The 14791-nt window shown below is 45.8% G+C and overlaps 1 protein-coding gene and 1 long non-coding RNA gene across 7 annotated transcripts; both read right to left on the bottom strand.

The window, feature by feature from the left end:
- Nucleotides 1-6236: 6236 nt before the first annotated feature.
- Nucleotides 6237-11932, bottom strand: LOC125521423 (uncharacterized). 6 transcript variants are annotated; one of them, XM_087537889.1, is made up of 5 exons: nucleotides 11579-11932; nucleotides 11393-11458; nucleotides 11170-11320; nucleotides 10796-11085; nucleotides 7714-8396 (listed from the first exon to the last, which is right to left on the bottom strand). In XM_087537889.1, exons 1-3 carry the CDS (start codon nucleotides 11669-11671, stop codon nucleotides 11174-11176), a joined length of 306 nt encoding a protein of 101 aa, XP_087394015.1. In that variant the 5' UTR covers nucleotides 11672-11932; the 3' UTR covers nucleotides 7714-8396; nucleotides 10796-11085; nucleotides 11170-11173. The 6 variants fall into 6 exon arrangements, 1 of the variants encoding a protein (XP_087394015.1); XR_015612310.1 differs by adding an exon at nucleotides 6237-6480 and having other exon boundaries at nucleotides 7052-8396; nucleotides 10796-11320; nucleotides 11393-11687; XR_015612312.1 differs by adding an exon at nucleotides 6237-6480 and having other exon boundaries at nucleotides 7121-8396; nucleotides 10796-11320; nucleotides 11393-11687.
- Nucleotides 11933-13611: 1679 nt separating this feature from the next.
- On the bottom strand, nucleotides 13612-14529 carry LOC147959482 (uncharacterized). The gene is made up of 2 exons (XR_015612315.1): nucleotides 13839-14529; nucleotides 13612-13741 (listed from the first exon to the last, which is right to left on the bottom strand). It is a non-coding gene; the product is annotated as an uncharacterized LOC147959482 (long non-coding RNA).
- Between the last annotated feature and the right edge of the window lie 262 nt (nucleotides 14530-14791).

The following is a 14791-nucleotide window of genomic DNA, read 5'->3' as shown; positions in this document are numbered from 1 at the left end:
CCGGCGGTAGGCCGGATCTCGACGAGGATCCGCCCCGGCTGGTCCGCTTGCCCTTCGCCTTCGCGGTCGCCTTCTTCGCGCGCTCCAGTGCCACCATCTTCTCTTTCCCCATGGCAACGGGTCGAGCTCGAGCGAGAGTCCGACGATGAGAGCGGAAGCGAGCGTGGCGGAGAGATCGAGAGAAGAAGAGAGAATGGGAGCGCACGGGGCAGAGACCTGGTCCGGGGCCTTTTATAAGGTCGTCACCCAAGTGACTGGCTAGTGGACCCAGACGATCTAAACAAATCCCGCAACAGTCGCACGCGTAGTACGTGGCGAAAAAGGTGGTGCGGGGATCGAGGAGACTTGCCTAATCCGTCCCGATAACCTCGGTTCCGTCCGTCTGGCGCGCTTCCCAAAATTCGAATCCCGCGAAATCCGCGGAGAGCAGAGTGACCTATCAGACTGAAGACAAACATCCTCTACATCATCATTCAGAATTCTACTGTGAAAATTCACTCGACAAAAACCAAGAATGGACCAAGGCGACTGAGAAAGGAGTCAACGTCGTCACCTCAACTCATTGTTCCAGAACAAGATGTACTCATAGCACAAAGAATGGGTCGGAAGTGTTCCCAACTCCTTCCTCACTCAAACCCTGATCCATTCGGGGGCTAATGATGAAGCTATGTACCTAGGGTAGGGTCATGGATCTGTCCAACATACCCTCCCCAAAGACATCTCTACAAAGAATCAGAAGCAGTCGAAGAGAAACCATCATCCACTCGGCCATAAAGATGTGCTCACTCGACCACCTTGAAGACACTCGACCACCAGAAGATGAGAAACCCTCCACTCTGCAACGGTCAGGACTTAAACCATAGCTTTATGGGCATTTACAACACTTTATTGCAGACGTTACCAGTAACACCCCTCCTTTATGAGCAGTGAACCTTGTGTAACGGAGGGGAGCTGGGGTCCTGGCGCACTCTATATAAGCCACCCCCCACCTCTGGGACAAGGGTTCGCACTTTTTATAATTCACACACATATATTCAGTCGACTGCCTCTGGGATCCGAGACGTAGGGCTGTTACTTCCTCCGAGAAGGGCCTGAACTCGTAAACTTGTGTGTACAACTCCTCCATAGCTAGGATTTTGCCTCTACATTCCTACCCCCCTATTCTACTGTCAGTCTTAGAACCACGACAGGAGCTGAAGAAGAAACTCGATATTTAAGAGCGTATGGGTCTCATCCGACCAAGTTCTTCTCCATGGGGTTGTGGCGTTCTTTTCGTCAAGAAGAAGGATGGACCGGACCGAATTTGTGTCAACTACCGTCCATTGAACAAGAAGACCATAAAGAACAAGTACCCACTTCCCAACATCAATGAGCTTTTCGAACAACTCAATGGTGCTCAAGTATTCTCCAAGCTTGATCTCCGTATGGGCTATCACCAGATTCGCATTCGTGAAGAAGATATCCCCAAGACAGCATTCAGAACAAGCTATGGTTCATATGAATATACTGTCATGTCTTTCGGCCTTGTCAACGCTCCTCCAACATTCTCTCGCATGATGAATTTCATCTTCAACACCTACACAAATGACTTCATCTTGGTCTACCTCGATGACATTTTGGTCTTTTCCAAGAACAAGGAGGATCATGCCAAGCACTTGCGTTTGGTGTTGTATAAACTCAGAGAACATCAGTTCTATGCAAAGTTTTCAAAGTGCGAGTTTTGGCTCGATGAGGTTCTCTACCTTGGGCATATCATCTCCGCCAAGGGCATAGCCGTTAATCCTGAGAAGGTGTCTGCAATTGTGAATTGGGAACCACCTCAGAACATGAAGCAACTCCGCAGCTTCCTTGGTCTCGCAAGCTATTGTCGAAGGTTCGTTGAGAACTTCTCTAAGATCGCGAAGCCTCTTTCCAACCTTCTCCAGAAGCATGTGAAGTATGTCTGGTCTCCTGAATGTGACATCGCTTTCAACACCCTGAAAGAGAAGTTAGTCACTGCTCCAGTTCTGACTCCTCCTGATGAATCCAAACCGTTCGAGGTCTTCTATGATGCTTCCCTTCAAGGTCTTGGTGCAGTGTTGATGCAAGAGAAGAAAGTTGTGGCCTGTACCTCTCGCCAGTTGAAGCCCAACGAAAAGAACTACCCCACTCATGGCCTCGAGTTGGCGGCAGTTTGTCCATGCTCTTTTAACTTGGAGACATCTCTTATTGGGACGAAAAGTGGACATCTTAACTGATCATAAGAGTCTCAAGTACATTTTCACTCAGCCAAATCTCAACCTCAGGCAGACTCGTTGGGTCAAGATGATTCAAGAGTATAATCCGAGTATCGAATATACTCCAGACAAGGCCAATGTAATTGCTGACGCTTTGAGCAGAAAGGCTTACTGCAACAGTTTGATTATCAAGCCTTACCAACCGGAGCTTTGTGAAGCTTTTCGTAAACTCAACCTTCAAGTTGTTCGTCAAGGTTTCCTCGCCAACCTCCAAGTCTCTCCTACTTTGGAAGATCAGATTCGTGAGGCTCAACTTCTTGATGCCATGGTGAAGAAGGTGAAGATTGGGATTGCCAAGAGTCAACCCAAGTACAAGTGCTATCGTCTTGATGACAAGGATACTCTATTCTTCGAGGATCGCATTGTTGTGCCTAAAGGTGATCTTCGTAAATTAATTATGAACGAGGCTCACAATTCACTCCTCCCTATCCACCCTGGAAGTACAAAGATGTAGCAGGACCTCAAGCAGTCGTATTGGTGGACTCGAATGAAGCGTGAGATTGCTCAGTTCGTGAATGAATGTGATGTCTGCAGAAGAGTGAAAGAAGAACACCAACGACCAGCTGGTCTCCTCCAACCTCTTGCCATTCCATAATGGAAGTTTGACCATATTGAGATGGACTTCGTGGCTGGATTTCCAAAGTCTAAGCGTGGCAATGATGCTATCTTTGTTGTCATCGACAAACTCACTAAAGTGGCTCATTTCCTTCCTATCAAAGAATCTATCACAGCAGCTCAGTTGGCAGAGCTATATACCTCCAGGATTGTCTCTCTGCACGGCATTCCGCAGTTGATATCTTCAGATCGTGGCAGCATCTTCACCTCCAAGTTTTGGGATTCTTTTCAGAAGGCCATGGGCACCAACATTTGCTTCAGCACAGCTTTTCATCCTCAAACTAGTGGCCATATCGAGCGAGTAAATCAGATTCTTGAAGATATGCTCAGGGCTTGCGCCATTTATTTCGGTATGAAGTGGGAAGATTGTCTTCCATATGCCGAGTTCTCCTACAACAACAGCTTCCAAGCGAGTTCGGGCAAGGCCCCATTCGAGATTCTCTATGGCAGGAAGTGTCGTACTCCTCTTAACTGGTCAGAGATGGGTGAACGTCAACTTCTTGGAAATGACTTGATCACAGAGGCTGAAGAAATGTGCAAAGTCATTCGTGAAAATCTCAAAGCCACGCAATCGCGCCAGAAGAGTTACTATGATAGCAAGCATCGTGACTTGGCTTTCGAGATCGGGGACCATGTCTACCTCCGCGTCTCTCCAATGAAAGGTACTCGTCGCTTAGGTATCAAAGGGAAGCTTGCCCCTAGATACGTGGGTCCTTTCAAGATCATCAGCAAGAGAGGCGATCTAGCCTATAAACTTGAGCTTCCCTCCAACTTTGCAAACATGCACGACGTGTTTCACGTGTCTCAACTCCGCAAGTGCTTCAAGACCCCTGAACGCACCATCAACTTCGAAGAGATTGATCTCCAAGAAGACCTGTCTTACCATGAGAAGCCCGTTGCTATTCTTGAAGAAACTGATCGCAAGACTCGCAACAAGTCTATCAAATTCCTCAAAGTCAAGTGGTCACATCATTCCGACCGTGAAGCCACCTGGGAACGCGAGGATCACCTCCATTCTGAGTACCCGAAGTTTTTCCAGTCCTAGATCTCGGGACGAGATCCTTTCGTAGTGGTGGAGTGCTGTAACACCCCGGATGTAACCTACCATATTTGTTTTCCAACTCTTGCCGTTTTCGGCACTAAGTTATGTTATGTCCTCGTTGTCGGGTTTTTGCCTTCGTGTTGTTTTGTCTTTGTCATGCATCTCATATCATGTCATCATGTGCATTGCATTTGCATACGTGTTCGTCTCATGCATCCGAGCTTTTTCCCCGTTGTCCGTTTTGCATTCCGGCGCTCCTATGCCCTCCGGTGTCCCTTTCTACCTCTTTTCGTGTGCGGGTGTTAAAAGTTTTCGGATCAGAACGAGACTTTTCATGCGTCCTTGGTTTACTACCGGTAGACCGCCCGTCAAGTTTCGTGCCATTTGGACTTCGTTTGATACTCTAACGGTTAACCGAGGGACCGAAAAGGCCTCGTGTGTGTTGCAGCCCAACACCCCTCCAAAGTGGCCCAAAACCCACCTAAACCTCCCCCATCACCTATGCCGTTCGATCACGATCGCGTGGCCGCAAACCGTGCTCAATTTGGAGTCTCCTAGCTCCTCCTACCTCTATAAATAGAACCCTCATTCCAAATCCCGGGTCTTCTCCCTCGAAACCCTAGAAAATCTACCCCGCCGCCGCCGGACATGTCCAGCACCGGCTGGACACATCGCCGCCGCCAATCCTGAGGCGCCACCTGTCCCGCGCCAGCCTCCCACCGCGGCGGCCCGTCCCGGCCCAGGGCGGGCCCTCTCCACCGCGCGACCGGGCCGCCGCCTCCTCACGCCTGCGCCGCCCATCTCCTCCATCTCCGGCGACAGAGGCCCGCGCCGGCCAGCACCGCCATCGCCGCTGACCAGCCGCGCCTCGCCGCCCGACGCGCTCAGGAGCTGCGCCCTGCTCCGCCTCGCCGCCCTCGCTGCCCGAGAGCTCCGGCGAGCTCCTCCGCCGGCCACCTCGTTCCCAAGTCCCCGACGAGCTCCTTCCGGCCACCGCGAAGTCCGGCGACCTCGTTTTCCTCTCCGGCGATCTCCTCGGATTGCATGCCTCCAGATCCAGATTCAAGTCTCGGTTGACTTTTGCCCCCCTAACCCTAGTTTTTATGCATACTTCATTAGCTCATAACTTCATCACCGTGGCTTCGATTCATGCGTGTAGCATATCAAATTTTTTGTCTCGACGAGTACTTCATTTCATTTCATTGCATGATTTTCATTTGAGCTCATCTTGATGCCCTAAATGCTGTTGGAAGAGGGCTATGTGATGTTAGTTTCAGTTTCTTATCAGCAAATGCACTTTTGTCATTTTTGCCATGATTAATGTGTGCATGCTATGATCTTGAGCTCTACATGTGTTTTGAAGTATGCCATGCCATCTTTACAGGGGTGTATGCCATGTATTTTTGTGATCTCTATGATGACTAGCACAAGCATGCAAAGTAGCTTACTTAATGTTGTTGATTTCAGGGACTTAGAAATATTCTAAGTCTCTGCCCTGCCATTATTTTTATGCCATATGTTCATGTCGATACCTAGTGAACCATGCCTCTTTTGAGCATGATCAGTAAGGATGTTTTGTAGATATTATGGTGATCTATCCATCCATGTCTTTGTTTGCAATTATGGAGCAACCTAGCTTGAGTCAATCGAGCTCTACTTTTGCTATAAAATATTCCTGGCAGATTGTTAACATGTTTAGCAATTTTGCCGAGCTTGTTGTAGTTGATCCGTGCATGCTATGTTGTTGTTCTTGCCATGTGTAGCTTCTATGCCATGTCTATTTGCTGCGTATATGCTTAGTTTGTCATGTCTTGCCCCGTAGTGAGTGCATCGAGTTCGTAAACATGCCTACTTGATACCTGTTTTGTCATGTTTCAGTTTTTCACTAAGTCTGAATCTGTTAACGATAATTGCTATGTTCACGTAGTTGCAATTGTATTTTCCGATCCCTTTCGGCTTATGGTCAGTAAGGGACTTTTGTTGTATGCTTTAAGTAGCTTCATACCATGCCTTGCTTTGCCATTATACTAGTGGTTGGGGCGCACCCTTGGTGCGCCACCTGAGAGGAAGTTGGGGCGGTGCCTGGTGGGGTGCACCCCTTTCACTGTCTTTTTTTATCTTTGGGTTTGACTCTTTTTATTCTTTTGGTTATTCCGTTGGATACAAGTTTACCATATTTACATGAGATCAAGAAGAAAGTACAAACAATGACAGTATAGATACTAATATCAGTCTAACAATATACACACTAACATTATAGTATAGACACTAACAGTATAGTATGGACACTAACAGTAATAGTATAGACACTAAAAATCAATGATAACAGAGATAATAATTTTTCAAAAGGAACTGAAAACAAGGTTTCAAAAATAGAGCATTGTACGGCACACATAGTTCAAACAGAGATAAGAAACACAGTGCTCAAGCCGTGGTCCTCGAACATGTAGTTCCCACACAGCAACTCAGTCGGCCATCGTCCAGGTGGATCATCAGCGACAACATGGGCAAGGCATGGCCTGCTGCCCCAACGCTTCCAGAACGCACCTAATGTAAAACACTCTTCCGTAAGTTTTTGAGTTGGAGATGAAGAAACATGTGTAAACAAAACATATTGTCCTAAGCTTTGGCCCTTTGGGCGAATCCTTGATGGTATTGGCTCATAGGCTAAATTGTACTGCAGATTGATCAAAGTAATAGGAGGACACGACGTTCTTAAATTTCAACTGCTTTGCCTCAATTCCCTTATTATGTATCTCCTACCAAGCATGGGACATCCAGTTTATATACTAAACTAATAAGATTGAATAATCCATAAAGTAGACGAATGGAAATGCAAGCAAGAGGGTAAACCCTGGAAATATGATTTGGCAGATGGAATAGGTGCATGATCCATACAATGGACAGCTAGGCGTGAGCCAAAAACAAGTTTTTGTCCCTAATGTGGGTACAGCCGCCTGGCATGCATATACTGAAAAGCGATAAAACTGGAGCCTATCTGAAACCCATAATTCCTTTTAGATGATACCTTTGCATATGATAGTCAAGCAAGCTCATAAAATTTGTATGGTTTGTGCAGGAAAAACATGCGACTGGAAAACAATATCATGTGGTTTACCAGCAAAATTATAACATGAGTTAGGCCCAAAGCATTGAAAATTTCAAAGCAATTTCCAGGCACAATTACTTCATTGTTGATAAAGGTCGGCCTCGATGAAACACCATAGTTTGATGATAATTTCCTAGTCCTTGCTTCCTTTGAGGTTTCCATTCTTAATGGTACTGTTAAACAAGTGCGCAAATGCAACTATCACTACCGGTATAAAAAGATTGGGATGATACAAAAGAACAAGAATACAAGAAATTAGCTACACACAGACATTCATGTATTCAGACACAACATATGCATCTGAAAAATAATTCACCCAAACCTAAAAACCGAAGCATAAAACCTACAATTAATGAGATAAAAGTGGAGAAATGAAAACAACATTCTTCAAAAGGAAAATCATCTCAATTTCTAATAAATCATCGTTATTCAGGAAATAAATATATACAATGTATATATACCTACTTAATAAATATTTGAGCAATTGCAATACACTCAATTTGTTCTTCTTTGAAATGCACTGGTATGCTGAGAAAAAAACTTGGTAGGTGACGGTTAGTGAAAATGGCTGAGACTGGAGATAGATGCACCAGAGTAAGACTTATATAGGTGTGAACAGCAAACAAAAATAGCTAATATCATGTAGTCATGCACAACTCGGTCCATTCCAAGATGCCTTATAGTGCTTAGAAATTAAACCTTCATCAAACAGATACAAAATAATGCAAGGCAGAACATGAGGTGACGATCACAGAACTTAACCTGAATAACTGAATCTAATATTTCATACATTACACTACATTATGCAATAACTCACACTACCAGATGGTAGTCTCCAACAAATTAAAACTGGTGCGCCATACCAAGAGGCCTTGTAGACAAAGCATATATATTGTTCAAAGCAAAGCATGGGGTAACATATTACTACTCAGCAGTCATCATACTCAGGCACATGATTCAGGGAATCAATAAACAGTGGGGTGGCTCATAACTTGATGAATCCAATGTCCTTGGCGTTGGTGTGGAAGCAATGCATGTAGCACACCCGTACTTCCGGATCAGGCCATGCGAGTTGCCATAGACACGGGATACTCATTCATTAGATCGCACTCATGGAAATTCGAGAGTATATGAGAACAAACAATAATCAGAAACCAAGAGGGGCAGTGAATCCAGAGAAAGGCAATGGAGATGGCCACACCTGGGCGTGGTGGAACCCACAGTAGCTGAAGGTGGCAGCCATAACACCAATGCAATACAGTCATAATAGTAACTATTTCGTTTGCAAGTCGACCCACCATCGTTATCGTTGACAGTGTTGACGCGCTCGCACTTGTCGACCTATTCACTGTATCTGCAGAAAAAAGAATTCAATCCTTAGTTCCAGGTCCGGATAAGACTAACGTAGTTGCGCCAACTTTATAGAGTAAAGAGTTCTTCATTGGATTCAAGTTACACATCAATAGGCTCAGTCAACGCTGCACCAAAGAAAACGGACGATCAGTACAACATATTGAATACATGTAGCTCATCGAGGGTAAACCTCTACTTAAGACTATTCCATTTACATGACATAGTTATACACAAACTTCAACACATGTGGCTCAACAAAGTCTAACCTCTACAGCACTATATTTCCTTTAAACGATATTTTTATACAGGTTCAGTTTTGAACTTCTGATGATGTAGGTTTGTTTCAAGCAATCAAGTTAACTCAAGACATGGACATGATAAAATAGGGAGCCACATGACCTGCCTTACAAATATGATGGTGTGATTTAAGGGGTTTTTGATCATTTGCCACCATTTATTCTGCACTTTGACATTTTGCCACTAGTTACTTTGTAATTGATCATTTGCCACTCTTTAGTTTGGACTTTGATATTTTGCCCTCTGTCAGATGGGTCCCACCTGAAATGACCAACTTACCCCTGCCGACTACAGTGACCAGGAAAGACAGAGGTGCTCGTACGCTCGTGTTCATCCTCGCTCGCGGCTAGGAGATGGCGGGCGGCGGCTACCTTCCAGGAGCCCACGGTGGTTCTCGTCGGTGGCGGTCCCGCCGCCGCTATTGGTCGTGCCCGTGCACGACCGGCGCCGTTGCTCGCGCCCGTGCGCGGCCGTTGCAGCTGCTCCTCGCGCCCGTGCGCGGCAGCCGCCGCCGCTGCTCCTCGCGCCCGTGCGCGGCAGCCGCCGCCGCTGCTCCTCCTCACGCCCGTGCGCGGCTGCCACCGCTGTTGCTCGTGCCCGTGCGCGGCCGCTGCTACTCCTCCTCGCGCTCGTGTGCGGCGGCGGCCGCCACTTCTCCTCCTCACGCCCGTGCGCGGCCGCCGCCGCTGTTGCTCGTGCCCGTGCGCGACCGCTGCCGCCGCTCGCGCCCGTTCGCAGCCACTGCTGCTCCTCCTCGCGCTCGTGTGCGGCGGCCGCTGCCGCTCCTCCTCACTCCCGTGCGCGGCCGACGCCGCTGCTCACGTCCATGTGCGGCCGCTGCTGCCGTTCGCGCGCCCGTGCGTGTTGGGGAGAAGCAGGGTGGTGGCGGCAGTGGGACAGCCGGGGCGCTGGGGAGCAGCGGGGCGAGGGGGTGGGGGGGCGGGGAGCCGGGGAAGCAGGGGCGGCGACGGCGGCAGCGGCTGGCTTGTCAGCTCAAGTTCATCCCCGTTTGGGCTGAGCTCAAGGGTAAATTTGTCCATGGTTTTCTGCATCCATTTTTTCTATGATTTGCAAGTATTGTTTTTGTGTTAAGAAATGGCAAAAGATCAAAGTGCAAACTAAGAAGTGGCAATAGATCAATTACAATGTAATGAGTGGCAAAATGTCAAAGTCCATATTAAGTGGTGGCAAATAATCAAATCACCCGTGATTTAATGGCAACCAAGCAAGCATATAACTGTACATGATTACTACCTCGGCTCTGCTCCATTATGACCTAGTTGATTAGAGTGATTGAACACGCAAGAGTATATGAACACCCAAAGAGTATATAAGGCGGGCATGGCTGTAGGAAATTTATGGATATGCTATACCCTGTTCCTAGAACTGTAACCATTAGGTTGAGAAGAAACAAAAACAATGAGATGTCTGGTGTGGAATTTCTAGCTGAGAATCAATCAGTACGACATCTGCATTAGGAAGTAAAATCTGCAGTTCTATGTATCATTTGGGCATACGTAATCTTTCCTAGCAAAGGCTGTCCCTCATAAACTCATGTGATAAACTGAACTTTGATTACAGTTTAAGCTCAGCAATGTCTAGCATTTACAGGACCAGCAGAAATGCATTACTGGAAATGTACATTCATAAAATAAATCAAAGATAAGGTCCAATTACATAAATCCGTAGAAATATAAAACCTACAGAAAGATATAAAAATAATAATTATCACACAACAGTTATGATCTATCTTCTTGAAAACAAAAATACATGGCTCATCTTATTTCCTCATATTTAGTACAGAACACGATGGGAGATAATTGAGCAGCACACCAACACAACAAGTGTCAAAATTATATTTATTGGATGCAAGTGAAACTAAAAGACATGGGCACGCATCGAAGTTGTTTGTTTGTTTACTGGACTTTAAAGCAACACAGATTATTTTGGTCAAATAGACAAACAGACAGATTTCTTGGATCTGAGGCTAGAGCAACGACCAAACATACATCATATAAGAGACTAAATATATAACATTAGCAAGCTGCATAATATTTAACACGATAGAGTCAAATAAGCAAAATCTAAGGGAGCAGATGGTACCTAAATCACGCGGGATTCCATTGGTGGAAAATTGCCGGTTATCAGCTATTTGCTTTGACACATTTCCAGGGAACTCTGTTCGTAACAGACATAGTAAGTCGAATCTATGCCCTTTACCTACAGCAAGTAAATATTGAAAATGACTCATAGAAAGGTATCCTCGTTGTTGCTTGTCCTTCTTGCTGTTGCTACTGGTTTGGCCATAGAGGCATCGGAGTACAAAAATTTGGTAAGTAAAGGTGCAAGTGCTCCCTCAGATTACTTTCGACAGGAAACGGTTCATATAGGAACTGAAACAATCACAATAATGAGAGTTAAACTCAAGATGAATAAGCATCGGACTGTTTGTTATGTACACAAAGTTAACATGCCACCTTCTTATAAAAGCTCTGGTTCATGAACAAGAATAACAGCTTTGCCATGTTGGTCATACTGTGGTCGGCCAGCATTACCCATCATTTGCAGAATATCCGTGATAACATAATCAACATATCTTTTTGTTTTCTCACCATAATATTCAGTACCCTACAAAAGAATGGAGTAAGTGCTCAGATAAATGACCGTCGAAGATGAAGAAAATGTGAAGCATCATGTCACCTTGATTATGAAAAGGTGAGATGGAAGATTGACACCCCAAGCCAGTGTGCTAGTGCATACCAATACCTACCAAAACAATAAATTATGTTTACATTTTGCTCAACTATGTGACCAAGTTCAGATAAAATAGACTGCAATGACCATACTCAAGTGTAGCAAAGAACATGTTATCAATGAAGAGCACACTTGAATCTTGTTGATTGAAAAGAGTTCCTCGACCAAGGATCTATCTCTAACATTTAGACCTCCATGATGCAGACCTATTCCAAACTGGGGCATAACTCAAATTGCTATCAGTGACTTGTGAAAGAATTATGTCTAGAGAGTTATCTGCCAGGCCGAGGAACTACCTTGGTTTCTCATCAGATGCTGCAAGCTGCAATATAGAGTAGGTGAGGGCAGAGGGAGGCTTCTCCCGTCGTCATGGCTCGGCGGGAAGCTCAGCAGTATATGCTGCAGGTGAGGAGGAATCAATGGGGGCTCTCGAGCTTCGTCTTTGTTTCCAGGGATAGGGTTGCTGTAGCTTGAGTCTGGTGATGATGGGACTTCAAATCCAACGACCTGCACCCCTTCCTGCACCCATATTATGTATGTTAACCACCCATCATCATAAATACAAACATGATAGAGACAACAGTTTAGGAAAGAAAGAAAGCGGTCAATATACTTACATGGTCATCCCTGCCTTGTCGGCGCTCCATATTGCTGCAAGACTCTGTTCTGTTGCCTATCCTCATAAACGAGTATATGAAAAACGTTGGCGTGAGTAATTAATTTTAGTAGCTTGTGTGCAGTGCAAGTTGGAAAAAAAGAGCTGTCGTAACTTACAGATAACAACTATAAATCACATATAAGAATCATTCACTGAACGAAGTTTGCATATTTTGTATTTCTATCATGCACTACATGCAAAAGAAACTGTTGATTTTTGTATGAACCAAATGGATATGAGATACCATAGAAAACAAAAGCTAGCAGTAAACTAATTACACATTTAACCGATGGAATTTTCCCAGCAAGTAGATTTGTTATCAAACTGCTCTGCTCGAACAGAGAGTGAGAGAGCATGATGGTATGCTAAACGATTTCAGTATAACAAATGATTATACTGACAAAGTGGCAAAGATCTCAACTACATAAATGATTTCAAACAGAGTAGCTCGGCCTGAGGTAAATAGTTGCAACTACAACGGAATTAATGCAAGTCAACAGAAAATGAAACAAGACAAGAAGACAACTTGATTATTATTGCAGCAAAAATAATTAACAATAAACTGTTAAAACTCACTCTTAACGATATTATTCATTCGGATATAAACTAAGAAAACTCCTAACTTCCGCAGTGGCATGCCGCCTTATCAAACTCTTTTCCTCCTATCCTTACTGGCTTAGCATGGAATAGAGATATCTACCATAACCTATTTATTTTGTTGGTAAGAAAGCCAAACTTGCTATGAATATTTTTGCTCTGGTCTGGTTCTGCAAACAACGAATCGATATCTTCATTGCATAATATTACATCCATCTATGTTGAATTGTCCATTTCCTAATAAAAAAGACCACCGGTACTCCACGGTATCCTGAATATAATGTGTTATGTAAATAAAGGTGCATGCCACCACTCCACGCAGCCTGAACAGCTGTGCTCATTTGGCTTCCCAATTTCCCCACACCGTAGCTGCATAGCATAGCAGGTAGTTAGGCCTGTCGGATCAGAACAGACAACCAGATTGGTAGCATCAGCAGGTCGTTTTGCTGCAGCTTCATGTCAAAGAAGCAGCAAGGACAAGCATTTTGGGAGCTCAACCCAGGGTTTTGGCTACAGTTTAATATTATAGGGGCTCGGAATTTTACTATCAAATAGTTTCAAACAAATCAAGAAATTCAAAATCTTAAGTCAAGCAAGAACTTGAGGGCTTAACAGAAGAACAGAACAACACTCCCAACGTAGGGGTTGGAGACCTGCTCCTTGGATTGACCCTTGAGGGTTTAAAAAGTTGATGCTACATTTATCATTATTATCATTATTACTAACAGTAGATGGGATCGAATATGCCAGCCTCAGAAATTGTGTCGCATACACATTGCTAGAGAAAAAACCGATGCACAACTGGGATTCGAACCCGTGACCACTGACCACTTCGGTGTTAAACAGGGGCGGAGCCAGTTAAGGTCATGGGTACATATGTACATTATTTTTGGAAAAAAGAACTTGGAGCTCTGAGTTAACCCAATAATTATTTAGTAAAACGTTAAGCTTCAAGCTGCCTGTACACAGAACGGAGGGAATATAAGATAGTGGCCAGCTATATACTTGCTTAGTGACAGAAAAACAGAGCAGCATTCCACCTGAATTGGATCAAGATGAAAAGAAAAACAAGAATCACATATTAGGAAACTAAAACGTGAGTGTGTGTGTGTGTGTGAGAGAGAGAGAGATGAGCACCTAGTTCAGATTGTCATGGGGTAGCCATCTGTTCACGGCATCCATGTGCACCTCGTTGGTGCTTGACCTTCTTGCCGCTGCTACAGTGCTACTGGTTTTGGCATCGGAGTGAGGGGAAGAAGAATGGGACGGACCCCAACAGAAGTCACGGATGGGCGTTCACGGCTTGGCCTAGCCAGCCACCGCCACGTCTCCCCCTCCCTTCCCCTACGATGGCGTGCTCCCCGCTGGTTTCCTGTTTGGAGGCTCGCGGACGAGCGTCTCCGGCGGCCCTCCCCTTCCCTGCAGAGCCATGACGCTGCTCCTCCTTGTCCCTGTCATTGCCCTCTCCTCCACTCCGTGAGGCGTCCGCCGCCTGGTACTTCGGCCTCCCTGCTCCACCCCCTTCCGTCTACACCCCCCGCCGCGCCGGCGTCCAAAACGGCGCCCTGTGCCAGCAACAGTGGCGGCTAGGGTTAGCCACGGGGGCAGGAGGAGGAGGCGAGCGTCAAATCGAGTTGGTGGAGGAGATAGGACGGATCGAGGATAACACAAGGGGGGCTGGGCGGAGCCGGAGACCGCCGGCAACGGCCGGAATCGGCCGGCGGCCGAGAGGTGGAGAGAGGGGGAGAGAGCGCTTCAGAGAGGGAGGCAGGCGAGAGCGACGAGAGGATGGGCTGCTTTTTTCCACGTGCAATGCGCAAACAACAAGCAAAAGGGAGACAATCAACATGTTGTTTGCGCATTGCACGTGGTTGATTGTCTCCCTTTTGCTTGTTGTTCTTGCTTTGGGTAGAGCCGGGATACGAGTACGTGATCGAGGAGCCCGTTGAGTACGTTTACGAGGACCAAGTCAACTTGAAGAACTTTGTAGGCAAGATGACCATACCCTCGAAATCACTTCTATCTTTGTTTGCTAGATGTTCGCTCTTTTGCTATGCCTATGCTACGATACCTACCACTTGCTTATCATG

Source organism: Triticum urartu, chromosome 7A, assembly GCF_056163025.1.
Source record: "Triticum urartu cultivar PI428250 chromosome 7A, HENAU_Tu73, whole genome shotgun sequence".
In the NCBI taxonomy this organism is placed as follows: domain Eukaryota; kingdom Viridiplantae; phylum Streptophyta; class Magnoliopsida; order Poales; family Poaceae; genus Triticum; species Triticum urartu.
Note: the sequence above shows the minus strand (reverse complement) of the source record. Positions and strands in the feature narration are given on the sequence as shown.

Bases quoted from the DNA above. Each gene is read 5' to 3' on its own strand.
- LOC125521423 (XM_087537889.1), bottom strand. From the start codon at position 11,671: ATGCCCCAGTTTGGAATAGGTCTGCATCATGGAGGTCTAAATGTTAGA. The intron at 11,459-11,578 runs GTGTGCTCTTCA...TTGTTTTGGTAG, and splicing joins TTTCAATCAACAAGATTCAA to GTATTGGTATGCACTAGCAC. The intron at 11,321-11,392 runs GTGACATGATGC...ATTCTTTTGTAG, and splicing joins CTCACCTTTTCATAATCAAG to GGTACTGAATATTATGGTGA.